The 27,672-nt window shown below is 47.1% G+C and overlaps 1 protein-coding gene across 1 annotated transcript in view; it reads left to right on the top strand.

Annotated features, from left to right (window-relative positions):
* The first annotated feature begins 2,305 nt into the window (after window positions 1-2,305).
* The window catches only part of Myh16 (myosin heavy chain 16), a 57,793-nt gene continuing 32,426 nt past the window's right edge, over window positions 2,306-27,672 (top strand). The window contains exons 1-19 of the mRNA XM_026404152.2: window positions 2,306-2,515; window positions 4,855-4,998; window positions 7,777-7,933; window positions 8,946-8,973; window positions 9,289-9,385; window positions 10,035-10,127; window positions 11,036-11,099; window positions 11,476-11,574; window positions 12,955-13,058; window positions 14,753-14,891; window positions 15,281-15,549; window positions 16,580-16,750; window positions 17,911-18,090; window positions 19,631-19,757; window positions 20,746-20,804; window positions 22,088-22,175; window positions 22,560-22,677; window positions 23,873-23,993; window positions 27,174-27,310. Of these exons, the coding sequence (XP_026259937.1) occupies window positions 2,306-2,515; window positions 4,855-4,998; window positions 7,777-7,933; window positions 8,946-8,973; window positions 9,289-9,385; window positions 10,035-10,127; window positions 11,036-11,099; window positions 11,476-11,574; window positions 12,955-13,058; window positions 14,753-14,891; window positions 15,281-15,549; window positions 16,580-16,750; window positions 17,911-18,090; window positions 19,631-19,757; window positions 20,746-20,804; window positions 22,088-22,175; window positions 22,560-22,677; window positions 23,873-23,993; window positions 27,174-27,310 (2,405 nt within the window). The remainder of the gene's footprint in view (window positions 2,516-4,854; window positions 4,999-7,776; window positions 7,934-8,945; window positions 8,974-9,288; window positions 9,386-10,034; window positions 10,128-11,035; window positions 11,100-11,475; window positions 11,575-12,954; window positions 13,059-14,752; window positions 14,892-15,280; window positions 15,550-16,579; window positions 16,751-17,910; window positions 18,091-19,630; window positions 19,758-20,745; window positions 20,805-22,087; window positions 22,176-22,559; window positions 22,678-23,872; window positions 23,994-27,173; window positions 27,311-27,672) is intronic.

Genomic DNA, 27,672 nt, shown 5'->3' with positions numbered 1-27,672 from the left:
AGAACAGAGAAACTAGACAACAGAAGGATGATGTAATTGAGCTGTCCTATCAGGGAAGACAAATGACAAAAGGGAAGTTTATGTTGAGCAATTGCAGCTTCCAGAAGGGGAATGGGGAGGGGGAAAGCCCAACAAGGGGACTGAGCTGCTCAAAGTGACTTTGAGGTCTGGATGGTGGGCCAAGACTCTTTGATGCCATCAGCAGAAGCCAGGGCTTTGCTCCTGAAGACAGACCCAGAGGGGCTGGCAGGAGTTCTTAGCCTGGAGTTTGGGGGTCTTCAATGGGAAAGTGACTCCATCATGGTTTCTCTACCTTTAACTGAAACATATCCTATCCGCCACCCTCCATAGCACAGGCAGTAAATCACAGTCCCACAGCATTTCTCTGCAGTGGAAGTCACTATTTTTGTATCAGATTACAATTGTTGAAATATCATTAATTCTCACCGTTGCTTCAAAACAACAGCGTTTGTAAGACCAGCTGCTAGATCATGTTATTTGATGCATTTTTACAGAGGCATTTATATTACTATATTGTGAATTTTTAATACTTTGGTAATTTTATCCTAATATCCTTTGTTTCCTTGGTATTTCTACGGGTTTTATTACCTGAATTTGAAACATTTTGTCCAATGAGACCACACTCAACCCCAGGTGGCCAAAGGGCTCCCTAGCCTGTGAAGGCACAAGTCATCCACCCCCACCTTCCTCTTCTCATGCAGCTGATCTGCCCAGCCTTGGAGGTGTGGGATTCAGGGAGATGAGGAGTCTGGCTTGACCTCCACCACTTACCTGTCCCAACTCAGCCTCTTTTGGAGACACCAAAGAACTCCATAAGAGAGGAGGAGGCACTGTAGAGCAGGGGCCCAACGTTCAGCCAGAAGCCCTCAATCTTCCACTGGGTTATTTAAAGATGGAGGCTGTACTCCTGGCCTTGAGAACAGCATTGTGGAAAAAGGTCTCAGAACCTTACTGACTTTGAGTTGGTTCTTCACTCCCAAGGTAAACTGGGGAGGCTCCTGGCTTCTCTGTCCCTAGAGACCCTCCTTCCTAATCAAACTGGGCTTAGAAGCCAAGAAACCTAGGCATAAGCCCAGGCTGACCTTATTTTAGGAGAGATAATCATTGATCCAGGCCACCATTTTGTACCAGAGAGATCCTTGACATCTGGTAAAGCCAACAGACCCTCAGACTAGAGAGGCTCCTCAATTTATGATGGGGTTCCACCCTGCCAAACCCATCACACATTGAAGATATCATAAGTTGAAAATACATTTAATACACCTAACCCACCCAACATCACAGTGTAACCTTAAACATACTCAGAAACCTTACTTTAGCCCACAGTTGAGCAAAATCATCTAGCACAATGCCTATGTGTTCGGGTTTGCCTCATCCCAAAGTTGAAAAATTCTAAGTTGAACCATCATAAGACGGAGACTCTTCATAAGTATTTTAAATGCATAAAATAAAACCCACAGGTCTGCAAAGGAAATCAATAGTATCAGAATGCTGCTACTGAGACATTAAAAATGAGCGTCCTTTATAAATAGATTTAAATAACAATATCTGAGGGTCTCATATTTTCAAAGTTGAAGTGAGGGTAATATTTTGACATGTCTGTGACTTTTCTAAAATGAAAGGGAAACAGCTGTTATTTCTGTGAGGAGCAAGGCATAGGCCCTGTGGTTTGTGGCCTCTGTTCGTATCTGAAGGAAAGTGAACACCTAGTGATCATTGTTTCTCATTCCATTCATTGAACCTTGATTAAAAACCTTTGATTTAAGCTGGGTATGCTAGTGCACACCTGTAATTCCAGCTGCTCAGGAGGCTGAGGCAGGAGGATAGCAAGTTCTAGGCTAGCCTGGGCATCTTAGGGAGACCCTGTATCAAGCTAAAAAATAAAAATGTAGCTCAGTAGTAGAGTTTCCCCTGCATTCAATCCCCAGTACAACAAACAAACAAATAACCATAGCTTTGATTTAACCTCTCCCAGCCCTGTCTTCTCTGTATCCCTACCTCACAGCCTTATGTGAGGAACATACGATGAGAGATGCAGAAGCATTTTGTGTTAGTGATAAGGACATGACTGTGAGGAATTTAGCTTATGTTTTATTCTTGATTATGAAGACTTAATGTCACCAAGACACCCAAAGTGATGTAAGCAAGTCCTACCTCTGTTAGGATATTCCTTCTAGTTTGTCAATCAGCCTCTGCAGTCTGTCCCTGTTTCCCTCCACAGCTCCCGGAGAAATCCTGCTTCCGGCCATCAATTCCTTCCTGATTCTCCTTCAGCTGAGCTGCCATGCCTGGTGGGTACAAAGGGGAATGTGGGGACGATGTGGACCCAATGCCCTTCCTGGCACCTCCCGACAAGGAGAGGATAGAAGCCATGAACAAGCCATACGACATCAAGAGGTCCTGCTGGGTCAAAGACGAGAAGGAGGGCTTTATTGCTGGGGAGATCCAGTCTGAACAAGGTGACCAAGTCACCGTGAAGACGATCACCAACCAGGTGAGTGGAGAATAATCTCTGGAAAGAAACCGAGTGTTAGGGATGGCAGGGACCCAGGCCTCTGCTGCATACACTTTTACTCAGCAGGCAAAAAGAGTAGATGTCCCTGAGTCCCCCATCCTGGCTTTGATTCCAGACTCAACTATACTCAAGATATGTGGCCCTGGGTAAGACACTTTCTGTCACTAAACTTTGGCTCCATCAGACTGGGGATTCCAATGAGATAGGATATGGGAAAGTACTTTGGATACATGATTGTAAGGGACTGTCATGATAGTCATTTATCTTTAAAGTTCCAAGCACCTCATACATGGAATTTATTTTCTAAGAGTAAAAGTGAACATCCCACCAACATACAGTCTAACTGTGTGTTCCATGTCCCATGTTGACATAAGAAATGTAGGGCAAGGCTCAGACAACCATGGCTCAATGAGCTCTTCAGCAGCATGAGTGACAGGTGGTGAATCTTGAGCCCCTTGCTGCTGCTGCTGCTGCTGCTATGCTAGACCCAAGCTGGCTCACAAAGGCCCAACAGGAAACATTCAAGGGCTTCACGGCCAGTTGTGTTAAACCTTTGGTATCTGATATCAACCATGATGGAAGTATTTTCACCACTGAAATTGGCAAATGCTACAAAATCATGGATTTCTACATATATACCTCCCTCTGTTGGTTTACCAACACACCACTTTATCTGCTAGTCCATACTATGTCTGATGATGAGGTATGACTTGAGAAAGTAGATAGAAAATTTGGTTTATTAAACCCCTAACTCACTTCCTCCCACTTGGCATATTCCTGGGAAGACACTTGACAGTTTTTGAAATCCTTTTGACAATTATATGTGGTAGGATTTATTGACGCTATTTTACAGGGGAGGGAAAAGAGGAACAAAGTGTCTTTAAGTAACTTAGTAACAAAGACAACAAGTGATGAGCTTGGAGTCAAACCCCCAGTATTTGGTTCAAATCCCCATGACCCCTCCATATCACTATGCCAGTTCTCCATGGCGAACTCCCAAGAGCAAGTGTGAGATCTGTCCTTGATTAATTTCTTAAATAAAAGAAGTCAGAGATCTTTGATGACCAGGACATGCCGCCCTTCTCTCTGTGCCTGCGTTTGAGAGGCCTGGCACCAGAGAGAAGAGGCCATAGTTGGCATAAAGCGGGTTTGAATGAGAAAATCAAGATTGACTCTCATGGGAAACATTTTTCAGAAGGGAAGAGCATTGTAGTGTTGCAAGAAATAATGGACAATAGGAGCAGGGCTTCTGGGGCAGTTTGGATGCAAATTTAAGGAAAACAATCAATTTATTTGAGCATCCACAGTGGACAAGCCAGTCAGCCAGGTGTGGGGTAGAAAGAACAGAGCCTGGCCCCTAAGATGAAGCCAAAGTCCTTCTCTGTTGGAGCTCAAAGCATGTGGGCGAGGTCCTTAGATCTGGAAACTACTGGATAAGAACTCTGATTAAAACCCGGCTTGATTTTCCAGAGGGGTGGTGTCCATTACTGGGCAGATTTTCCAGAACTGTCAAGACTTCAAATTATCTGCCTATTGTACTCATAAATTATTAAAAGTCCCAGAAAATCCCAGTATGTATTCAGGCCTTACATCTAAGGCTGCCAGCTACCAAAAGATATTTGCTTTTTGGATCACGTGTCTTCCTCTTTGGTCTCAGATTCTGAAACTGAAAAGCTGGTGCTAGTTTTCATTTACAGATGAAAAAAATCAGGGTGCCTCACCCAGGAGTTAACATACCATTCAACAGCATTCTTTGCTGTTTTCATTTTTTGTCTTCTCTGCTTGCTTGTTTTCAACTTGATCCTTCAAGGTGATTTGGTGGGAGCAGGGAAATGCCTCCCCCCCGAATTCTCTCTCTCTCAATGGAAAGTTCTTTAAACTTACTCTCCAGGGACAGTTCCAAAAGACATCTCTACAAAGTGTCTCTGGGAGTAAAGAGCAAGCTCTGATCAACTCCCAGTATGAACTTAGCTGGCAGAGAACGCATGGCCCAGGGGCACTCGGCACCATAGGGAGGGAATGTGATAGCTCACAAGGTCTTTTTTCATGACCCCACTTAGGTCTGTATCATTCTCCCAACAACCAGCTATTGTCTTCCCTACTTCAAAGGGGACACAGTTAAGGCTGCTATGGTCTCTGAAGTCCTTCCCCATCCCAAGTCACACAGTGGGATGTGTCTGGATCAGGAGCTGGACCCCCTGGATACCTCACTCCAGCTCCTTCCAGGACACCAGAGGGTGTGTGGGACCCTGGGATGCTGTCTTAGCTATGAAAGCACTATTTCCTAATGCACATGCTGCTGTGTTTCGACCCTCCAGACACTCACTATGAAGAAGGATGACATCCAGCAGATGAACCCACCCAAATTCTACCAGGCCAGCGACATGGCAGACATGACCTTCTTGAATGAGGCCAGTGTCCTGGACAATCTTCGCCAACGCTACACCCACATGAGGATCTATGTGAGTAGCAAGAGTTTGGGGATGAGGGTGGGGAGGAGGGAACTTGTCTTCCGCGCCTCTTTTGATGGGGTGGGGCAGCTACTGTACTCTTCCAAGCTCCCAATGTACATTATGACTCAGAAGAGGGCACAGGGATCATAGTTTTGTTGTTGTTACAACTTCTGCCTCAGGCTTTCAGTAAACTCAATGATGGCACTATCCCCATAGACAGCTGAAAACTTTCAGCCAGAAATCTTCTTCCTCATGTCCCCCAATCCCTCAAAACCTCCAATAAAAATATCATTTCCCCCTAGTGATTTCAGACATTTTTTTAAAAAAATATATATTTTTTTAGTTTTAGGTGGACATTTTTAATTTTATTTTTAATGTGGTGCTGAGGATTGAACCCAGTGCGTCATGCATGCTAGGTGAACACTGTACCACAGAGCCACAACTTCAGCCCCTTGGACATCTTATTAGAAGTCCTTTTTCCTCTATCCATCTGTCCACCCATTTATTCATCCATCCATCCATCCAATCACTCATCCATCCATACATCCATCCAGTCACCCAACTTTCCATCCATCTATCTATACATCTATTCATAGATCTATCCACCCATCCCTCCATCCATCTACCTTTCCACTCATTCATCTATCCATCCATTTCTTCAACAAACATTGAGGAAATGTGACTTAAATGCAGCCCTGGGTCAAGCATGAAGTGCATGCCTATAATCCCAGCAACTCTGAGGGTTAAGGAGGGAGAATCACAACTTCAAGGCCAGCCTCTGCAACTTAGTGAGACCCTAAGCAACTTAGTGGAATGCTGTCTCAAAATAAATAAAAAGGGCTAGATATGTGACTCAGTGGTTATGCGCCTGAGTTCAATCTCTGGTACAAAAAAAAAAAAAAGTGCATTCCCAGGGGACTTAGGAAGAACAACAGACTGCATCCTTGAAGAAGTTCAGTTTCTGTTCATCTGAGGTGATGAGAAGAGCAAGCTACAAGCAGTCTGCTGAGTGTGTCTAAAAAAATCCTCAGACAAAAGGATTTTTTTTTTCTCCTGAAAATGTCAGTAGCTAAATTCCACAGTGGGTTGGTCTAAGGAAGTTTGATGTTTTCCTCTTTAGATGTGGTAGGAATGAGTGAGGTGGGGCCTAATTGCAAAGTCAGGGTTGCTGGGGATCTCCCCTCCCCAGGTCTGTGGTTATAGCCAAGATGGCTGCTGTGCTCACCGGTCTTATCCTACTTTAATACTATTTTGCTTCTGGATTCAGACCTGTAGAAGCACCTAGCCCCAAGTGGTACTGAAAGGTCTCTGGGAAACTGTGACAGATATTTTCTGGGTCTGGAGGTTATGGAGTGTCCCTGAAACTTGGGTCTGGGAAAGAACTACATCCATCCCTGGCTAATCCTGGAGCCTGGGCTGAGGATGTTGGTGGGTTTGATGGTCAAGCTTGGGGCTGAGGCTTACTTTGGACCATTCTATAGTCAAGCCCTTGTTCCTGGTGGGTGGACACACCATGTCATTGGATTAAGGAACTGTAGACTCTGCAGAATGTGGCCTGAGGGACTAAGGCAGGGAGACACCCCTTAAATTAAAGCACCTCTGTGGCAGGTGGGGGCTGAACCCCAACTACTTCCCTCGGGTAACCCTCCTGACCAGGACAGGGACACAACTGGCTTCTGGGCTGCTGCCTGCCCCGCTCCCAGCTGATACAGAGCTGGAGGTAAAGAGTGACTCAGTGGCCACAGTTCCAACATGAGACACCGTGTGTCATGCTCTCGACACGTCAATGGGTTTTCTTTATCTCATTTCTTTTTCTTCCAGTTCTATTTAATATTTCGTTTTAAAAGTTCAACATATCACAGCTCTGCTAAAGAGAAACTAGATTTTTTTAGATTTTCTAGATTATTTTTAGATTATTTTTTAGATTATTTTCATGTGGGCTCAAGTAGAAGGTCAAGTAGAAGCAAATGAGGTTGAATTGAAAAGAGGCATAGACTAGAGGCATTGGAGGTTATTGTGACCACCAAACAAAGAGAAGGGAAAGTTGGAGACCCATTGATTTGGCCATTTTCTGTCCTCATTTATTCTCCCTTCCCTCCAATAATTTATTTTACTACATTGGGTTTTTTTGTCTTTTTTTTTTAAAGTGGAACTATTTCTTACAAAATTGCAGTCTTGGAGCCAAAAGAGAAGTTGGGGTTTCTTCTCAAGAATAAATTAAACCCAGTTGCCCACCAAAAAGGACCTGGGTCTACAAAGTGCAGACTCTTGTGTCTGTTAAAAACACCAGAAATCTCTCAGGGAACTCTCAGGGGAAATCTCCTAGATAATTAAGTGGGGAAAAAATCAAGATATAAAGTAGCATTATAGAGCATTATTTTTGTTTGAAAAACAGGGAGAATGTGTCTCTGAGTTTGCTTGCATATACATCCACAGCCATAATGGAAAATATATAAAAAATTTAACAGCAGCACTTACCTGTGGCAGGAGAAAGTTGGGCACCCAGCAGGTTGGGGGGACTTTTTGCTGTGGATGTGTCCATAGAGTAACTGTGTTACCCATTTATATAATTAACCCCAAAGAAAATGAAGCAAATAAGTATTAAGGAGAAGTTTTGTTTTGCTTGATGAAGAGATTGATTTTTGCTCTCCACTTTATCTGTCTCAGAGAAATCAGTGGTTCTCTCAGTCTGTTCAGAGATGGATAGGCTGGGACCCTGGGGACCTGAGGGAAGAGGGTACCAGGAGGAAGGGTCAGCTAACCATCTTCCTTCTCTCTCTTCACCAGACCTACTCGGGCTTGTTCTGTGTGACAGTCAACCCCTACAGGTGGCTGCCCATCTATGGGGCCCGTGTGGCCAACATGTACAAGGGCAAGAAGCGCACAGAGATGCCACCCCACCTCTTCTCCATCTCTGACAATGCCTACCATGACATGCTCATGGGTGAGTGGGGTGGGGTCTTCTGGTACCAGGGTGGGGGGGTGGGAGACAAGTTTTTCTTGGCCCTTGTGGCTCCAAGTACATTAGGACCTGATCCCAACCTTGACCTTGAACTCCCCCACCTTCCCATTCCAGTTGAGGTTCTTTGCCACCCTGGAGCAGCAGCTGCTGCCCGTGGTTTTAGTACCAGGTACCTGTCTGTACACTGGACACTCACCAAGCAGCAGCCCCAACTTATGCCCTGTCTTCACAAACCTATGGGATGCTGTCAACACTTTTTTTGGGGGAGGGGAGGGGTACCAGGGACTGAACTCAGGGGCACTCAACCACTGAGCCACATCCCCAGCCCTATTTTGTATTTTATTTAGAGACAGGGTCTCACTGAGTTACTTGGTGCCTCACTAGTTGCTGAGGCTAACTTTGAACTCACAATCCTCCTGTCTTAGCCTCCTGAGCCACTGGGATTACAGGCTTGCGTCACCACGCCAGGCTAGGTTGACACTCTTAACCATTACCTGTATGATCTTTGCTGTTCTTTGCTGGTAGATTGTCTCCCTTAAGTTATTAAAAAAAAATTGTACTTGTAAATGGACAGCATGCCTTTATTTTATTTGTTTATTTTTATGTGGTGCTGAGGATCAGACCCAATGCCTCACACATGCTAAGCAAGCGCTTTGCAACTAAACTACAGCCCCAGATCCCTTAGGTGATTTTTATGGCCATTTCTCTTGATGTTGATAGTGACTGGGTAGTTTTCTGACTGAAGAAAGCAGCCTGGTAGAAATTGAGTGGCTGGTACATTCTTCACCCTTTCCACAAAAGTATATGATGTAGAGATGGGCGTATGGACTCAGATGCCACAGGATCCTGGGTTTTTGGCTTCCAAATGTGGACAAGGCCACTCTCGAAGCTGGGTGCAACTCAAAAAGGGCTGCTTGGTTAGACTACTGTCAAATGCCTACTTTCTAAATGTCTCCTAATTACATCTTCCTCCTTGCTGTTTTCTTCCCCACAGATCGTGAAAATCAGTCTATGCTAATCACGTAAGTGTCTCTTCTGTCTCTTAGTCTATGTACATATAATTAGGTCTGTGCCTTACACATATAATTAAGCCTTCTCAGAATTAATTGGGGGACTTTGTACAAACTCTGCAGGCAGTGAGTGGGCTTGACAGGGCCACCGAGGCTGTGCCTGCTAAACCTGTAGGAGGATCCTGTCCCCCAGGCCTCCCCACTGCTTGAATGTCCAGGCTGGGGCGTGAGATGGGAATAGAATATGCACTTTTCTATGGTTTCCCTTGTCTACGATCAACACTCCTCTCCTACTTTCATGTGACCACTGTTGTTTTTCACCTGCAGTGGAGAATCTGGTGCTGGCAAGACTGAGAACACGAAGAAGGTCATCCAGTACTTTGCCAATATTGGAGGAACTGGAAAACAGTCCCCAGATAAGAAGGTAGGGCCTACCAGGTAAATTTGGGGTCAAGGGTACCATGTAGCAGAGCCCATTTCGTTCTTCTTGGCCATTTCACTGCTGATGAGATGGAGCTTAGAGAGAAGTGACTTGGCTGGGGTCATACCAGGAGGAGGCAGCCACAGACCTTGGTTCCTGCCCCAGAAGGATAGGGGCAGAGGAGAAAGGGGAACACAGCCTCTTCATTAAGCTGCCTCCGTAGGCCCTGGCTGCCCCCAGGAACACAAGGATCATTACCTGGGACAATGACTGCTTTAAAAATCTGACAGAGAATAGCAGAGCCTTGGAGGCAGAAATACAGAGAAGAAAGGTTTTGGGGTTCACTCAGTGGTGTCTTCACCATCAGCAAAATATGGGAACAATAGCTAAGAATCAAGGTTGTCAGTGTCCCCAGGCAGCCCCCTTCCAAGTCACAGGGCCACAGAGGGACAGGTTTTCCTCAGGAGTGGCCCTCCTCCCAGGGCAAGATCTATATCTGCCCCCAGCCCTGATTTCCCAGCCTCCCTATGGTCGTTCCCCTCCTGGGTTCTGTGCACATAAGCCATTGCCCTTTGCAAGATCAGCCCCTCAGCCCTGGGTCCCCAGACAGCAGCTGACTGATCACATCTCCTTGGGTTTCTTTCTGGGCCAGGGGTCCCTGGAGGATCAAATCATCCAGGCCAACCCTGTGCTGGAGGCCTTTGGGAATGCCAAGACCACCAGGAACAATAACTCCTCTCGCTTCGTAAGTGTGAGCAGTAGCATGGGCTTCCCTGGGGTGTAGGGTGGGAGTGGTGAGCCCATTCCGAGTAAGAAAATGGAAAATTAAGGTGACGAGGATGAGGCAAGTCGGGGCATCTCCTTCCCAGAGGTTTTAGGGAGTACCGCTCTGGGTCTAATCAGCAAGCAGAACCCACTTGCATTTGCTCAAGGGCACCAGACTCGGCTACAGGGTGATAGAAGGTCTCAGGAGTCATGCAGGGAAGCCAGAGAGTCATAGCAGTAGGAAGCTGGGGGTGGGGGCCTTCCTCCAGGATGGAGGGATCTAGGAGAGGGTCCCTGGTCAGACTCTGGAACTAGTGGCTGTAGGGTTAGGGTTCTGTGAGCTGAGTCACTTCCTGAGGTTCTGCTCATGGCAGAGCAATCCCAGCCGTCTCTCCTCTGCCACCCCAGCCTCCCAGGGGCCCCTCATTGAGCTGAGGGACCCTAGAAAACAGGCAGAGATGGGGGCAGGTGAGAAAAAGAGGTGATGGAGAACAGACCCAGGAGAAGCCTGTTCCCGGGAATGTTTATTCATGGTCCTGACACAAGTCAGGGAGAGGAATAGGATGTCCCTTGATAAGGAAACCCCAGGCCACCTGGTTGGCTGGCCCTACTTCCACAAGGCCTGGCCTCTAAGGTAGAATTGCAAAGGGTTCCAGCCTCTCCTGCTGAGCGTGCCTCTCCCCAACACTCAAACCCCGGATCTAGCTCCAACCTGTCCAACTCCTTCTCTGCCCATTGTCACGGGACATCACAGCTCCAGGCAGAGCCTGGTTACATCCCCCTGGGAATCCCTAGGGGCTGTTGACAAGTGTCCCCAATCTGAGGCGACTATTGTCCTACAGTATGAGCCACCGCCCTCACATCTTCTCCCCTGTCCTTCCTGCTCAGGGCAAGTTCATCCGAATCCACTTTGGGACTACAGGCAAGCTGGCCGGAGCTGACATCGAGAGCTGTAAGTCAGGCTCCTCCAAGGCAGGACCAGCTGTGTCATTTTTGAGGTTCTTTGTTTTTGAAGCCTTTCCTTTTGAGTACAAAGCAAAACTGAAGGATCATTGTTGTTGTTGTTTTTTTTTTTAATAAGAAATTCAAAACAGTCACAGAGAAGCATAAAACAAAATGCATCAGAGGCCCTTTCTGAGGGTCACCTGTCAAGGGCTCTGGGCTCCCCTCTTTGGCAGACAGGCCCCCCCAAGGCTGTGTGTCTTGGGGAGAGGGAAGAGTGGGGCCCTCATGGGCAATTTCACTGGGCTGTATGGAGACAGTAGTGCCACTTTCCATGGGACCTGAACTCCAGATGGAATGGTCCTCACAGTGTCCTTGCTTTTCAGATCTCTTAGAGAAGTCTCGCGTCATCTCCCAGCAGGCAGCAGAGAGAGGCTACCATATTTTCTACCAGATTCTCTCCAATAAGAAGCCTGAACTTGTCGGTAAAGATCCTGTGTCCATCTGCCTGCCCCAGAACAAGCGTTTCCTCTCTTGTCCATATGAAAAGATTCCCATGTGCGAAAGGTCTTGGGTCGCCCCTGTGGTTCTTGGTGATCCTTTTGATTTAGTTACAGGAACCACTGGAGCCGGGAGCTTCCTCAGGGTTCTGCTTGCACCTCTCATTCTTATAATAGTCGAGGGACACTGCACGCCATGGTTGTCCCATTTCACAGATGGGACCTTGGCATGCCTGTGATTCATGGCCAAGGTGTAGACCTGGGAGATAAAGCTCTAGATTCTTGTCTCCAACATGCTGCCCCTGAGCCTGATGGTCAGACAGCAGCACAGGGGTCAGACTGGGACCACGGTTATCCCAGGACCAGTGCTTGCATGAGCCATAACCACAGACCCAGCCCACAATGGTGCACAGCTTGGAGAGCAGAGTAACTCACCCACTCAACTGGACGCCCTCATGCAGGCACTGACATGCTCAGAAATCCATGGCAGACCTGCTCAGGAAATAAGGTGGGAGGAGGGATGAAGACACACTTTCTAACCCGGGTACTGGGTACCACAACCCACCCACAGGTAGGCTTTATGTGTGTTGAACCAAGTGGACTTTTAAATCAGTGGATGACATTTTGAAATTGGGAAATTTCACATAAAAAAAACAATTTCCTGGTTTCTCTTAGAACAGCAGAAGAGCCAGTACCTCAGAGCCTGTCCTCCCACTAATCTGGGAAGCTGAGTGGTGGTGGCCCCCTGGCTGACGCGCCAGCTCTCTCATTTACCATGCTCCCCACCAAGCCCTGTTGCCTCCCTAACATTGGAGCAAATTGGTAGCCATCATTTATCTTCCTTCCTGTGCTATAATTTTTTTAATATAGTAGAGATACAATGAAATAATATTTATTGTACTAGCTCCTCTTCCAAAAGTGAACAATTAAAAATGTGAGACCAAGAGAGGCACACATCTGAAGGAAGCTAGAAGCGAGCATGCATTTTTGTAAAAGCAACAACTTTCTCATGTGCACTCTATGCGAATGGTGGTGTTGCTCAAGGTCGTTGTTGTGTTACCTTCTGCATTAGAATGTGACCTGCTTTTTATAGGAGAGGAGGGAGAAAGATATAAATTTACTTATTCCCCAAATTATCTACTGGGTGCCTACTAGGGGCCAGTGACAGAGGACACAGCCAAGTTCCTGCAACCCTCTCATGGCCCTAAAGCTCCTTGTGTGATGTTGTTCCAGTCCCTCTGTGACTCCGGGTGATCCCACCATCACGGCTGGCCTGAGAAAGGCGTTAAGAGACAGGGATGAGAAATGAAAGAGAAAATAACCAGAGGTCACCAAGTTGCTAACTTGCTTTGCTGTTCTCGGCAGAGAGTTTGCTGCTGGTCCCCAACCCCAAGGAATACCACTGGATCAGCCAAGGTGTCACCATGGTGGACAACATGGATGACGGGGAAGAGCTACAGATCACAGATGTGAGTGGGTGTGGCTGGCAAAGAGGAGGGAGAACCAGGACAGAAGCTCTAGGGCCTGGTGTGCACCAGAGCTAGGTGGGGGTGAGGGTGGGGGTGTCAGACAGCAGCCCAAAGTCTTGCCTGTAGATTTCTGAGGTGGCACCTGGCATTCATCCCCAGCCTGTTGTAGCAAGTAGAGTTTCTCTTTCAGACTTGAACTAGGATTCCACAGGACTTAGTTGTCCAACTTCTCCTCCTCCCCAGTCCAACTGGAAGTGACTCTTCAGTCCTTCCAGTCCCCTGTGTGTCTCCTTTCAGGACACTAAGCACTTGGGACTCCTGTTAGGATTAGTCATACATTGCTTAACAATGGGGATACCTTCTGAGAAAGGCACTAGGCGAAAATGAGAGAGTGCTCTTGCACAAACCTAGGTGGAGCGGCCTAGCACACACCCGGGCTGCTGGTATTTACATAGCGCATAGCTTATTGCTCCGAGGGACACAATGAGCAAAGTGATGTGAAATTAAGTCAAGCCAAAGAGAAACGAGGCAATCAAGACAGCAGTAAACACAGATGCACGAGGCTGCTACCAGCCTAACATACATACTGCTTCACAGAGAACTTTTTTTAAATGTGTACAAGGAGTGTACTCCAAAATAACCGTGAAAGGATTTCTAAATTTTTAAAATTTCTTTGGTACCAAGAATTGAACTCAGGGGCTCTCAACCACTGAGCCACATCCCCAGCCCTTTGTATATTTTATTTAGAGACATCATCTCACTAAGTTGCTTAGGGCCGCCCTAAGTTACTGAGGCTGGCTTTGAACTTGCAATCATCCTGCCTCAGCCTCCTGAGCCTCTGGGATTACTGGTGTGCACCGCTGCATCTTCACAAATAAGTGAACAGCACATTGCATCACTGTTCCATTGGCTACAGTGTTACTAGGTTGCAGGAGATTTTCAGCCATACTATTATCTTATGGGAACACTGTCATATTTGTGACTTAACATTGACTGAAACATTATTATGTAGCTCCTAACTGTACTGTGTAGGAGGTCCTCTTTTTGGCCATAGAATAGTTTCCTGATTCATCTTGGCCTTCCTCTCTTCGGTACCTGGCATGAAGCCTTAATGACAATAATAGTGGTTATAATAATAATAATAATAATAATAATCCCCCTGATTCCAAACTTTCTATATGTCAAGAACCAAACTAAACATTTTATACATCATTCAGCTCTATGCTTATGACCACTGACTGCACCATCTTGCAGATGGCTAAACAGCGAGTGGAGAGGTTAAATAAAGACTATATGGCCAGGCATGGTGGCATATAACTGAAATCCCAGCAACTTGAGAGACTGAGACAGGAGGATCACCAGTTTGAAGACAGGCTCAAAAACTTAGTGAGGCTCTCAGCAACTTAGTGAGACCCTGCCTCAAAATAAAAGAAAATTTTTTAAGGGTAGGGGTTGTAAAACACCCCTGGGTTAGATCCTCATAATAATAATAATAAAGACTATATGGCAAAGAGTCTGTTCTGAACTCCCTGGAGGAAAACAGACCTCTCCCCATTCAGGGTGTGTCTGACTCTAGAGCCCACACCCTGTGCAGTGACCCCTTGGGATAGCCCTGCAATGGCAGTGACCCAACCTCCATGGTGTGGAATAAGAAGCCAGAAGTCTTGTGTTTTTCTCCGTCTGTTGCTTGGCAGGAGGCCTTCGATGTGCTGGGCTTCAGTGCAGATGAGAAGATTGGGGTCTATAAGCTAACTGGGGGGATCATGCACTTTGGGAACATGAAGTTCAAGCAGAAGCCCAGAGAGGAGCAAGCTGAAGTGGACACCACTGAGGGTAGGTGTTGGGCTGGGTCTGTATAGGGGCCAGGCGGCTGGTGGCAGGAGTTCTCTGCTCTCCCAGCTTGATGGCCATTTCAGAGACATGTTGGAGATTCTCAGGTTCTCTGATGGCTGTAACCAAGGCATTCCCTGGACAGTCAGATATGGATCTTCTCAGAGAGGCAGAAAGAGTCAGAGTATGATCCCAGTTTCTATCCCCTACTTTGCCACTTGACCCTGAGAAAGTATGGAAACCACCTAAGATCTTTGTTTTCTTTTTTGGCAAAACAGGGTCTCCCCCATGCTCCCTTTCCTCCTTCCAAGACCACACAGGAAGGTACTGGGTGTCTCCTGGGCTTGATGCCATCTTCCTTTCACTCATTCACTTTCTCCATCTCCACTCAGTGGCCGACAAAGTCGCCCATCTCATGGGACTCAATTCCGGGGAACTCCAGAAGGGCATCACCAGGCCCCGGGTCAAAGTAGGCAATGAGTTTGTGCAGAAAGGCCAGAACATGGAGCAATGCAACAACTCCATTGGGGCTCTGGGCAAGGCCGTTTATGACAAGATGTTCAAGTGGCTGGTGGTCAGGATTAACAAGACCCTGGACACCAAGATGCAGAGGCAATTCTTCATCGGGGTGCTGGACATTGCCGGCTTCGAGATCTTTGAGGTATGCCTGGCCTCCTGTTTGGTTTCTGCTTTGAGGTGGCCATCCTTTTGTGAGCTCCCCTTCACCATGGTTGTCTTGTTTCTTGCCTGGGAGCCTCAGGGATGGGACAATCTCAGATTGCCATTGGATCTCTGACTTTTGGACTCTAGAAATTTCCATCTCGTTTCTATGAAGCCAAGTCATAAAGAATGGTATAGACTATGGGCTGGGGCTGGGGCTCAATGGCAGAGTGCTTGCCTTAAATGTGTGAGGCTCTGGGTTCGATCCTCAGCACCACATAAAAATACATAAACAAAACAAAGACACTGTGTTCATGTATAACTTAAAAAAAAAAAAAAAGAATGGTATAGACTTAATGGATAGAATAAGTAGGCGCCAGAGCTGACATGTCCTGGTTCACAAGAGCTGATTGTTGAATTTTCAGGAATTTCAGGAATTCTGAAAGTTGACATTGTGTTGATCGCTTGAATATTTACCTCATAGACACTGACAAACACTCAAAATCAGAGTGTATTCTGGTTTAAGGGACAGGACTAGCTTTATCAGTATACTACAATTATTATATTTTTAGATATTGAGGATTGAACTCAGTGGCACTCGACCACTGAGCCACATCCCCAGCCCTATTTTGTATTTTATTTAGAGATAGGGTCTCACTGAGTTGCTTAGTGCCTCGCTATTATTTAGGCTGGCTTTGAACTTACAATTCTCCTGCCTCAGCCTCCCAAGCCACTGAGACCAGGAGTGCACCACTGTGCCTGGCCCTACAGTTATTTTTGTTCACCATGTGGGCTAGAGTCTAGGTGCCTGGGATTCAGGTCTCAGAATCCCCACTGCAGAGAAGGAGAACAGAATCACATCTCACTGGGCTGCTGGGACCGTGATCTGGTTGGTGTCAAGGCACGGAGGGCCGTGCCTGATTCTGGTGGGCCCTCACGCATCCTTGCTCATGCATGGCTTCCTCACCCACTCCTGGGAGCAGCTCTCTCTGAACCTGGGCTGATGACCTCTCTCTGTCCTCCCACCACAGTTCAACAGCTTCGAGCAACTGTGCATCAATTTCACCAATGAGAAGCTGCAACAGTTCTTCAACCACCACATGTTCGTGCTGGAGCAGGAGGAGTACAAGAGGGAGGGCATCGAGTGGACCTTCATTGACTTTGGCCTTGACCTTCAGGCCTGCATCGACCTGCTGGAAAAGGTGACCTGCTTCTCCGAGAAGGGGCTTGGAGAGAAGCCATAGCCCTAACTGGGACATGACTCAGGAAAGGATGTTACTGGGGCAGACAGGAAGATGGCAATTGGCCTTGGGGCAGTTAGTAATGACCTCAAGAATATATATTGTTTATTTCAATGTGGAAAAAAAGATAGGAAAAGGACATAACAAAATTTGAACAAAGTCTGTTCATAGTATTATATTCATGTTAACTTCCTGGTTTTTATCATTGAACACCTGGTGTTTAAATTCACATTAGGAGGGGTTGGGTCAAGGGTCTATGGGAAGGCTTTCTGTTATATGTGCAACATTGCAAGCCTGAAATTATTTCAATGTTAGAAGTTTTGATGTTGTTGTTGTTGTTGTTGTTTTTAAAGGAAGGAAGAGAGGGAGGAAGGGAAGGAGGGAGGATGGAAGGAAAGATTGATTCTGTCTCCTAGGCTCACCCTCGGCCAATTTTATTTAGGCATCAAGGCAACCAAGGGTCTCCACCATGGGCCCAGCCTGAGCCTCCCAGGAGGGTAGACTGTGAGCACAATCCCCGCACCGCTCAACACCTACAAATACTTTCCTGTTCAGCTATCCCAGAGCCTGAACTACCTTCATTCTTGAGCTTTGGGGTTAGGTGTTGCCCTATTTCATCAGTCCTCTTTTAAATCCAGACCCCCCTCCCATGTATAGGGGGCAAATGAGGTCCCTAACAGCATTTATGAGCACCTCATTTTGTGTGAAAAGAGACTTAGAACAGCATGAGGCCCCTGGTAGAAAGAGATAAAAAAGAATCAAAAGAAGGGCATTAGGTGTCATTGACTTCAGCATTTTTCTGAAGGTCAAGTGTGCCCAGGGCCACTGTTCCCATGGGTTAGCTTTTGAGGAGCTCTCTGGCCCCTTCAGTCTTCGGTCTCCCCTTCGGTTGGATTCAGTGGATTCCAGCCTCCTTCATGTCTAAATGGCCATAGTGTTTGAAGATGAGGACATGGAATACCAGGAGCTGTTCCCAGCTGTCATTGCCTAGAGTTCTGCTTCCTGGCCCTCCACATGGGTGTCTGGTTCATCTCCACCACTAGTCCCTGGCCCAATACCAGTGTGGTCTCTTTGGGGTTCTGTGGCTTCTCCTAACACCATCCTGTCCTCTTCCCCCCTAGCCCATGGGTATCTTCTCCATCTTGGAGGAGCAATGTGTCTTCCCCAAAGCCACGGATGCCACGTTCAAGGCAGCCCTGTATGACAACCACCTGGGCAAGTCCAGCAACTTCCTCAAGCCCAAGGGAGGCAAGGGCAAGGGGCCTGAGGCCCACTTCGAGCTCGTCCATTATGCAGGCACAGTAAGTTCCAGCCTGGTGCCTTCTGGGACCACCTTCTGGCTGCTGGCCACCCCCAGCATTTAGGACCTGATCTGCCCCTCCAGAGGTTCCTTCCATGATGTATAGGGGTTCTCAGCCAATTAAATGGACTCTGGCTCTTACCTCCTCATCACTAGTCCATCAGAGAATTCCAAAGCAATCCAGCAAAGGACTGGGGATCAGCCAGTAGATCATGCCATCAAACCTACCAGGGATGCCACAGTATCTATGGCCCTCAGTCTGATGGCTGAATGTCAGTCTTGGCCAGAAGTGACAGTACTTTACCTTCCATGAGCCCATGAATTACTCCCAACTGAATAATTTGTCCCTCTGACAGCAGGTAGCAGCCAAACCAATAAGGTGACTTCTGTAGAGTAGCTTTTTTACTCATGACAAATGCAGTCCTTGGGAGAGAGGGAAATTAAGTGCAGTCAGGACTCAGGTTCTGTTTGTATAACTAAGAGGGGTTGTAATGTTCGTCCAGCCAGCTTATAAGAACATGTCTGATTTCCTAGGGATTTTGATATTGCTAGAAGGGCCAACACTCTTGTTACCAATAGAGTTTGTTGGGCCTCTTGGGTTTAACTGCAGGGAAACAGCTGCCTGAGGATAGCACTGTCAGGAAAGCCATGATTGCACTGGGCATCAGGGCCAAGATTTTATATCATCAACCATAACAACACCAATTACTCTCAAAATGGATCAGGCTGATACGTTGAGCAAACAGCAGGCTTGGAGCCAAATTGCAGTGCTCTGTCCTCGCCTTTCCCCACTGAATGAGAAGAGTTCCATATTTATAGCAATGAAATATTTATTTAAAGTCAAGGCCCTAGAATAAGGCACTAAGATGATTAATGTTGATATGCTGAATAGGAGTTGGAAAGCCCAAAGGTTGTGGCTTCTCATCTATTTTCTTGAGTCTTCAGTGCTCAGTGGAAGGATCTGGGGCCACATGGCAAAATGGAAAATGGAAATTAGTATGTGTCCAATTACTTGCATATATGGAGCTCCCAATCCTGGGGCTGCCTCCTTCCACCAGGCAATGACCCTACAGCATTATCATAGGGAACATATGCTCCTCAGAAAAGAGATACCTGAAGCCTCTGGAGAGATTTCTTCATGTAGGTCAGGATTCCTCCTGCCATGGCCATTCACTCACAGCAAGCCCAGAAGACCTGAGACTAGGGGAGGCTCAGTGTGGCTGTCAAAGGTCACAGCCCAGGAGAGAGTAGCCAAGGAGTCCTGGTGCATGGGCAGCACTGAGAGATGGAGTGTCCTAGACAGACAAACTGCAAATGCCCAAGAAACCAGATAACGAGGTCCCCAGCTCAGACTGGGACTCAGCCATCCCAGACACCATGAAATGCATCAGGACAAGAACCAAAGCTCCAAGAGAGGGGACAGAAGGCTGGTCCTGGGAGCCCATAGCAGGCAGAGCATTAGGTGGAGGTTCCAGGTATAGGACCTGGAAAGGGGAGGCTGGGCCCCAAGCTTACCCACTGGCATTTGCCTCTCCCTCCAGGTTGGTTATAACATCACAGGCTGGCTGGAGAAGAACAAAGACCCCCTGAATGAAACAGTGGTGGGCTTGTTTCAGAAATCAACTCTGGGACTCCTGGCCCTTCTCTTCAAAGAAGAGGAGGCTGCAGGTATGACTGGCCTCTCCTGATGTCCAGTCTTCCTGGTCTGTTGCCCTTTAATAACCAAAATGGGGAGAAAGAAATAAAACTCTGTTATTCAACTCTTGTTGAATGAGGAACGAGTAAATGAATGAATAACAAGAAGCTCAAGGTAGGCCACGGGTGATCCTACAATAGAAAGATGTTGAAGGGTGGAGCTTCCATCAGCTGAACTGATCACTGGTCCTGCATCAGCTCTAGGCAGAACGATGCTGCTTTGTAAAAGCTGACACCCAAATTCCCTGTGCTTATTTTTTGTTCCCCACTCTCTTGTCTGAAGCAAATGTCAAGCCCAGCACTACTCTCTAGCCCCCATGTAGCCCAAAGGGGAACATCCCAGGTGGAAGCTGCCCCAAGGGATTGCCACTCAATTAGGCATAAAATGTCATTCCTCTTGGGCTCAGTGACATTTCATCACCAATAAGCACATGCTTCCTCCTTCATGGGAAAAGTCTCAAAGACCTTGTGCCAGTCCTAAAGTACAAAGGGCTATATGCTTTTCTAGGGGCACAGCATCCCTCTGACAATTACACCACAGTCAGCCCATCTGCCCACTCCTTGGTAGATTTCATTTTCCTGGTGTCAAGGGTTTTACCTCATTTAGTCCCATGAAAAGTCTCTTTGGCGGGGGGGGGGGTGGGGCGGAGATTGAACTCAGGGCACTCCACCATGAGCCAACCACATCCCCATCCCTATTTTGTATTTTCTTTAAAGACAGAGTCTCAGTGAGTTGTTTAGCGCCTTGCTGTTGCTGAGGCTGGCTTTGAACTCGTGATCCTCGTGCCTCAGCCTCCCAAGCCACTGGGATTACAGGCGTGCGCCACTGTGCCTGGCCATCCCAAGAAATTTTTTTTTTTTTTAACTTCAGAAAATGCATGTGCTTTGGCCCAGAACACTTAATGGTGCTACTGGCCCCTGTGCTGGGTACTGATGCAAAACATGCTTGTCTCTTCCTCAGCTGGAAGCAAGAAGCAGAAAAGAGGGTCCTCCTTCATGACAGTCTCCAACTTCTACAGGGTGAGTAGGTGCTGCCCAGAGGCCTCCTAGAGTCCAGTGCCCCTATCCCTCCCTTTCAGTGGTGTGATGGTCTAGCTGCTCTTTCACAGCCAAGGGCAGTTTTATTTCATTTCTTTGCCTTTGGATGGAGAGGTGTCTTATTTAAGGAGTCTTTCTTTCTTTCTTTCTTTCTTTCTTTCTTTCTTTCTTTCTTTCTTTCTTTCTTTCTTTTTTGTACAAGGGATTGAACCCAAGGGTCCTTAATCATCCCCAGCCCTTTTTACTTTTTATTTTGAGACAGGGTCTCACTAAGTTGCTTAGGGCCTTGCTAAATTGCTGAGGCTGGCTTTGAACCTGCAATCCTCCTGCCTTAGGCTCCTGAGCCACTGGGATTACAAATGTGCAACACTAGACCTGGCTTTTTTCCCTTCCAAAGAGGCCACAGAATCATAGGATCACCAGATTGGGAAAGACCCTTAAAGAGGGTCCTGTCCAATTATATACTTTTCAGACTGAAACCTGGAGAATTAAAGGAATTTTTACAACATGGCAAACAAAGATATCAATGCCCAGTCCAGGGCAGTGGTATATGCCTGTAGTACTACCTAGTCAGGTGGCTTACCAGGTAGGAGGATGCCTTGAGTCCAGGGAGTTGGAGCCAGCCTGGGAAACACAGAAAGACCCTGTCTCAAAAAAAAAGAATGTTAAGATATTAGCGCCAAGACCTTGTGTCCAAGAAGTGACTGACGGGACTTCTGAGCTGGCCACAACTTCCACAAAGTTTGGTCATTACTGGAAATACGTGACAGAGTGCAGATGTACAGTCAACAAGGAAAGGCTGAGTGAAGACTTCAGTATTTCCCAAGGTTTAGGCTGCCCCCGAGTCGAGTGGGCCACCTCACCAGTCACAAGCCATGGAAAAGGGGCCCTCTGTTGGGGAGGTTAATAGAAGGCAGGATCTTGCCCACTCAGACCCTGTGGTCCTTTCTAATACTGAGATCCTACGTGAACCAGCCCTGGATCAGGAGAGGCCTTGTTTCTGAGAAATCATATCCCCTTGGACCTTGAGAATAGCTCTGTCCAACAGAACTTTCTGCAGGGGTGGAAACGATCCCTTCAACACTGTCCAGTATGATGGCCACTAACCCCATGTGGCTACTGAGTACTAGAAAAAGTGGCTGGTGTGACCTGAGCACTGATTTTAATTTTAACTTATTTAAACTCCAACTACTTCTGAGTGTGAACTGCCCAATAATACCAATGCTGAGTCTTACTTCCTGTTTTTCTTTTTTCTCCATCCCCAGGAGCAGCTGAACAAGCTGATGACCACCCTCCACAGCACTGCCCCCCATTTTGTCCGCTGTATTGTCCCCAATGAGTTTAAACAGTCAGGTACATGGTGGGGTCATGTCTCCCTGCTGAAACACCGAGGGTCTGTGAAGTTAGCATTCATTCCCAATTATGTCCACCTTTAATCACCAGGGCTGATGAGGACCAAAGAAGGCTCAGAAAGAATCCCCAACAACAGTTCATCCAAAAATCATGTTCTAGCTGCTTTATAAAGCAGAATGGTGACTACCCAGCCAGAAATCACAGTCAGGGAGTAAACTTTAAGCACTGGTTAAATTGTGGGGGATCTGGGGACCCCCTGGACAGTGATAGGAGAGGACTGGAATTGACAGCATAGTTGTCTAATTCAGCTTCCTTGGGTGGCAAGGACTGGACTGTCTCACCCCAAAGCAGTGATTTTCCATTCTGTGTTTCCTCTCTTGGCAGGTGTGGTGGATGCCCACCTGATCATGCACCAGTTAGCTTGCAATGGTGTCCTAGAAGGCATCCGTATTTGCAGGAAGGGCTTCCCAAACAGGCTGCAGTACCCAGAGTTCAAACAGAGGTGAGTGGTGTGTCTCCCTGACGCCTTGCACGCAGAGCTCGGTGTTTGAGGGATTGACCAGCAGATCAGTAGAGTCCCGTGATAGCACTGTGGACTCCCTGCCTCCTTGTCGCTGCTTTAGTGAGTGTTGGCCCAACTTTCAGCTACCAGTGCCTGCACTTCTTAGGCTCCTGGAGACTGTTTTGCCCCTCCCTGGAAGACTGAAAGTCTTAGGAATTACAAAAGACTCAGCTCCCTCCCGCTCCCAGTGGGCTAAGTCTGGCTTTCAGCCAGTAGCATACTGGAAAAGGTTGAACAAGGGTTCTTCAGGTTTAAAAAAGAAGAAGTCCCAATAGGTAGGAAATTTGATGTAAATTTCCGTGGTGTAAATACTGGCCATCTTCCTCAGTAGCATTAAGATCCTATTGCCCGGGCTGGGGATGTGGTTCAAGCGGTAGCAGGCTCGCTCACCTGGCATGCGTGCGGCCTGGGTTCGATCCTCAGCACCACATACAAATAAAGATGTTGTATCCGCTGAAAACTAAAAATAAATATTAAAATTTTCTCTCTGTCTCTCTCTCTCTCAAAAAAAAAAATCCTATTGCCCATTGAGACCCCTACCTTGATAACATGGCTTTCTGCCCACTTCCCGATACTACCACTTACCAAATAAATGACTTATACTTGAATTTTTGTCCAAAGGTCTGCACCTGGGGAAACTAAGCTAAGATCCTCACCTTAGCGATGACCTTCTTCCACACCCCAACTTCATAGAACATATGGCCACAGATGGAAGGATCAAAAAAATCACTAGAAGTCACCTTGTCATTAGAAGTTCCTCCCTCTAAAGTTCTCAACTGGGGAAGGACTTGTCCACTATCACAAAGGAGGCTACTGACAGTTCAGGAAAAGAATGTGTCCTCTGCCTGGGCCAGTGCTCTTTTCTGTACTCCCAGCTCTATCAGGAAGGAAAGGACTTTGGTTTCTTCATTCTTGGAATACTTCTTCTAGGAAATCCCAATGCACACCAACACTTACCCCCAAGTTGTAGCCCTTGTGCCAAATTCTATCATCCATCTGCCTAACCTGGACATCTATAAATCAAGCCTAATGCCTGTCTGCAAGACTCTCAAAGATCGGTGGATAATGCATGGATGTACTTTGTGTGCTGCCCATTTGGGTATGATGATAACTACCATCCTCTATCTCCTGGCAGGTACCAAGTGCTGAACCCCAACGTGATTCCCCAAGGGTTTGTGGACAACAAGAAGGCCTCAGAGCTGCTTCTTGCAGCCATCGAACTAGATACCAATGAATACAAAATTGGACATACAAAGGTAGGTGTTCTGGTGGGTATGTCCTCCCAACACCCACTCGGCTTTGCCCCAAGAAGGTGGGCTTCAGAGTACAAGCTATAGCTCAGTTGTTGGGCAAGCCCCTCAGCCAATAAGAGCCTCAGTTTTCAGCTCTGAAAAATTAGAGCTGACAATACCAGTTTCACAGGATTTGGGGTTATTAATGGCAGCTCACATAGAACCCAGCTCAGCACAAAATGGTACTCAATCAATGGTAGGATATTTCTTACAACTGTAGGAAGTCCCAGTTTCTAAAAATAAAAAGAGCCTATCAGAATGGAGGTCCTGGATCTGATGGAGCATGGCAGTGTGTGTGGGAAGGGCCTGGCTAGTGAAGCCCTATAATCCCAGCTCACCCACATGGGGAGTCCCAGTCCCTGAGCTGGCAGGTGACTCAGGCAAAGTGGCCTCCTGATCCTGAGTCATGGGGCCTGGGCCACCCTGTGTCTGTCCCATTTCCTGCTCTTCTAGGAAAAAAGGAAAAAGTCCTGTCAGAAGGGTGAGGACCATTCAGGTCAGTGGTACAAGATACCCATCTACAGTGGCCTCACCAGACTGCACCCCAACATGAGTCAGAAGTACCAGGCTCAATGCCTGCCTCTGTGGGACCTCAAATGGATCACTTCCTTCTCCAAGTCTCATGTGTGATGCGGGTCTGATGTGGGAGCTTCTAGCCTGCACAGATCTCCAATGCATCCAGTCACTCTATGAATCCTCTTAGAGCACCTATTGTGTGCCAGGCAAGGTTACAGACTTGAGGGATCCAAGGTTACAGACTTGGGATGAGTCTCCAGCTCCCTGGGCTTGCTTTACAACGTTGTGTGTAGATCTGTAACACAGCCAGAACGGCTTGCTCTGGCCTCTTTCGTAATTAGAATGTGCTGTGTGTAGCTACGTTGACTTATGGAGGACACTTGAGGTTTTGTCACAGAATCATTGAATACTTGAGCTGAAAGAACCTTAGATACCAATGTGCCACTCCTTTCCCCACCCACCTTTGACAGATTGGAAACTTAAGAAAGCCTGGAGATGGGGGTGGAGGCAACGTCACAGAACTAGGCAGGACAGTAGGCCTCTAGGCCCATGTGGCCCAAAAGCCAAAATCTGACACAGTCACTTGCTGAACAAACAGCTGTACCTTGGTTCCAGAGAAAGGCAGGGCTCCTGGAGACAGCTTTGCTCCCCAAAGACCAGGCAGACTCTGGCAGCAGGGGGAGAACAAAGAATAGGATGGTTCTACCTGTAGACTCTTTCCCCGTCCTTGGTGGTGGCTCACGTGGGCTCCATGCCCAGCCACAGACCACATGCCCCCAAGACCACACCTCAAAGCCAATTAGTGTTGAAATATCAAGAAACACTTTATGACACCAAGATCAATTTCTCTGTGCTGTGATGTCTAGCTTATTAGGAGGAGTTTCTTGAAGAGTGGGGGGTGGGACACTTTCCTATTCTTTTTCCATTGAGACTCATTTGGTGGGGGATCTCATGTAGAATTGCAGACTCTTGGAATTGGAGGATTTGGGGGTTCTGTAATTAGCACTCTCGCTGGAGAGGAGGGAGGCCTAGCTCCCCACAAGAGAAAGGTTTGATCAAGGTCCCATAACACATTGAAGGCCCACTAAAGCCAGCATGCAGGTCATCATACCTCCTATCCTTCTACAAGTTTCTACCATTCTATTTCAAATATGTAAAAAGATATTACATTATCAAACATAATGAAAGAGCACCCACGAATCCACTTAAAAGCCCAGAATATAACCTTTGCTCCCCACTCCCAGGAGTAACCCCTGTTCTGAACTTTTACATTAACCATACCCTTGCCTTTTAAAACATAGTTTTCTTGCATATTCAGATTGCCCCAGGTGTTGCTTGGTTTTGAGTTTCATGGAAGTATCATACTTTGGTGTCCACTTCTATAACTTTCCTCTAGGATGTCATTTCATCAATTAACTGTTCCTGAGATTCATCCTTGTTGATACATGACCTTCATTCATTGTCACTGCCACACCCTGTGGCTTTGGATGATCACATTTCTACTTTCTTATTTCCATTTTTTTCTCAGTTACCAACCATGCTGCTATGGTCATCCTTGCCTGTGGTTCCTTATAGGAGATTCTCTGGAACAAAGCCATGCCTTAGAATTATCTGGGGGATTCTAAAAATTACCAAACCCTGTGCCCCATCCCCAAACTTCTATTTGAAATCCCCCACGCCCAGGCCTCAGCATCTTCCAAAAGTCCTGCCAACAGGTGTGATGCGCATCCAGGGTTGAGATAAAGGCCTGTGTAACGTGCAAACACCCAACTTGACGAAGGAATGCCAAACAGTTTTCCAGAATGCTAGTACCAATTCACCCTCCCCTCTGTCTACACCCTCGTGAACACCTGTTTTATCACAAGTCTTAAGTATTGCAGGACCGGGCTGGGGCAAATGGCTTCTTGTTGACCTTGATTTGTGTTTCTCTGAGGGTGGGTATTTCCAGCTCTTTCTAACACATTGCAAAGCTGACCTTGTTTTCCTGGGGATAAGTCCCACTCACTCACTGCTACTTGAGGCCTGAGGCCATGTAGCCCTAGTAAAACCATCTTATTTTCATGAGAAATTTAATTCCCCTCCCCCCAAACTCTCCCCCTCTCCCTCCACCCAGATCCCATGGGACGCTGATGCAATGATTCTGTCTAAAGTCTGCTTTACATGATGGTGAAGAAGGAAGGCCCCTTGCTACCCTGGCTGCAGGGCAATCATCATATTATATAAGGATCTATCACATTTTACTTGGAGCCTTGCAGAACTCTTTTACCTATTATCTCATTTAATCCTTATAGCAACCTTCTAAGGAAGGGATTTGCATCCCCATTTCACAGAAGAGGAACCGAGACTGAGATATGTCCAAGGTGACCCATCTAGGAAATGCAAAGCTGGAACTGGAGTCCAGCTGACTCCCAGAGAAGCCAGGGACACACTGACAAGAGGAAGCTGATGTTAATGCTGGCAGAGGTGTCCAGACCTGGCCCCCTGTTTCCATGGGAACTTAAACATCAGCACCAGCACCAGCGGGTCTCTTAATTTTAAGACATGATGGCTCTTTGATTTAAAACTTCCCCAAGTAGCTGCCATTGGGAGATGGCTGGACTTTTTTTCAGACAAGTGCCTCTTCTCCAGGTGTTCTTCAGAGCGGGCATCCTGGCCAAGCTTGAGGACATGAGGGACGATCGTCTGGCCAAGATCATGACGTTGCTGCAGTGTCGACTTCGGGGTTTTCTCATGAGGGTCGAGTTCAAGAAGATGCTGGAACGAAGGTAGCACTCACAGACACCCACAGGGAAGGAGCACCACAGGCACACGAGGTGGTCAGCACCTACGGCTATACCACATGGTGGGAGAAGGGCAGATGCTCATGTCCTTGTCAGTGCCCAGAACCCCATTGAGGGGCTGTCTTAGTTTCCTGAGGCTGCTATAATTGAGTACCACCCTCTGGGTGGCTTGAAACCATGGGAATTCATGCTATCATGGTTCTGGAGGCCAAAAATCCAAGTCAAGGGGTGGACAGGGTTAGGGTTAGGGTTTAGTGTCTAGAGAAAATAAATCTATGGGCTTCTTCTCCCCAAACTTCTTGCCTGGGGAGACCAGGCCCTGACACGTTTGAACTCATGAAATCCTG

The sequence above is a fragment of the Urocitellus parryii genome, chromosome 9 (assembly GCF_045843805.1).
Source record: "Urocitellus parryii isolate mUroPar1 chromosome 9, mUroPar1.hap1, whole genome shotgun sequence".
In the NCBI taxonomy this organism is placed as follows: domain Eukaryota; kingdom Metazoa; phylum Chordata; class Mammalia; order Rodentia; family Sciuridae; genus Urocitellus; species Urocitellus parryii.
This window is presented reverse-complemented; position numbering and strand designations above follow the sequence as displayed.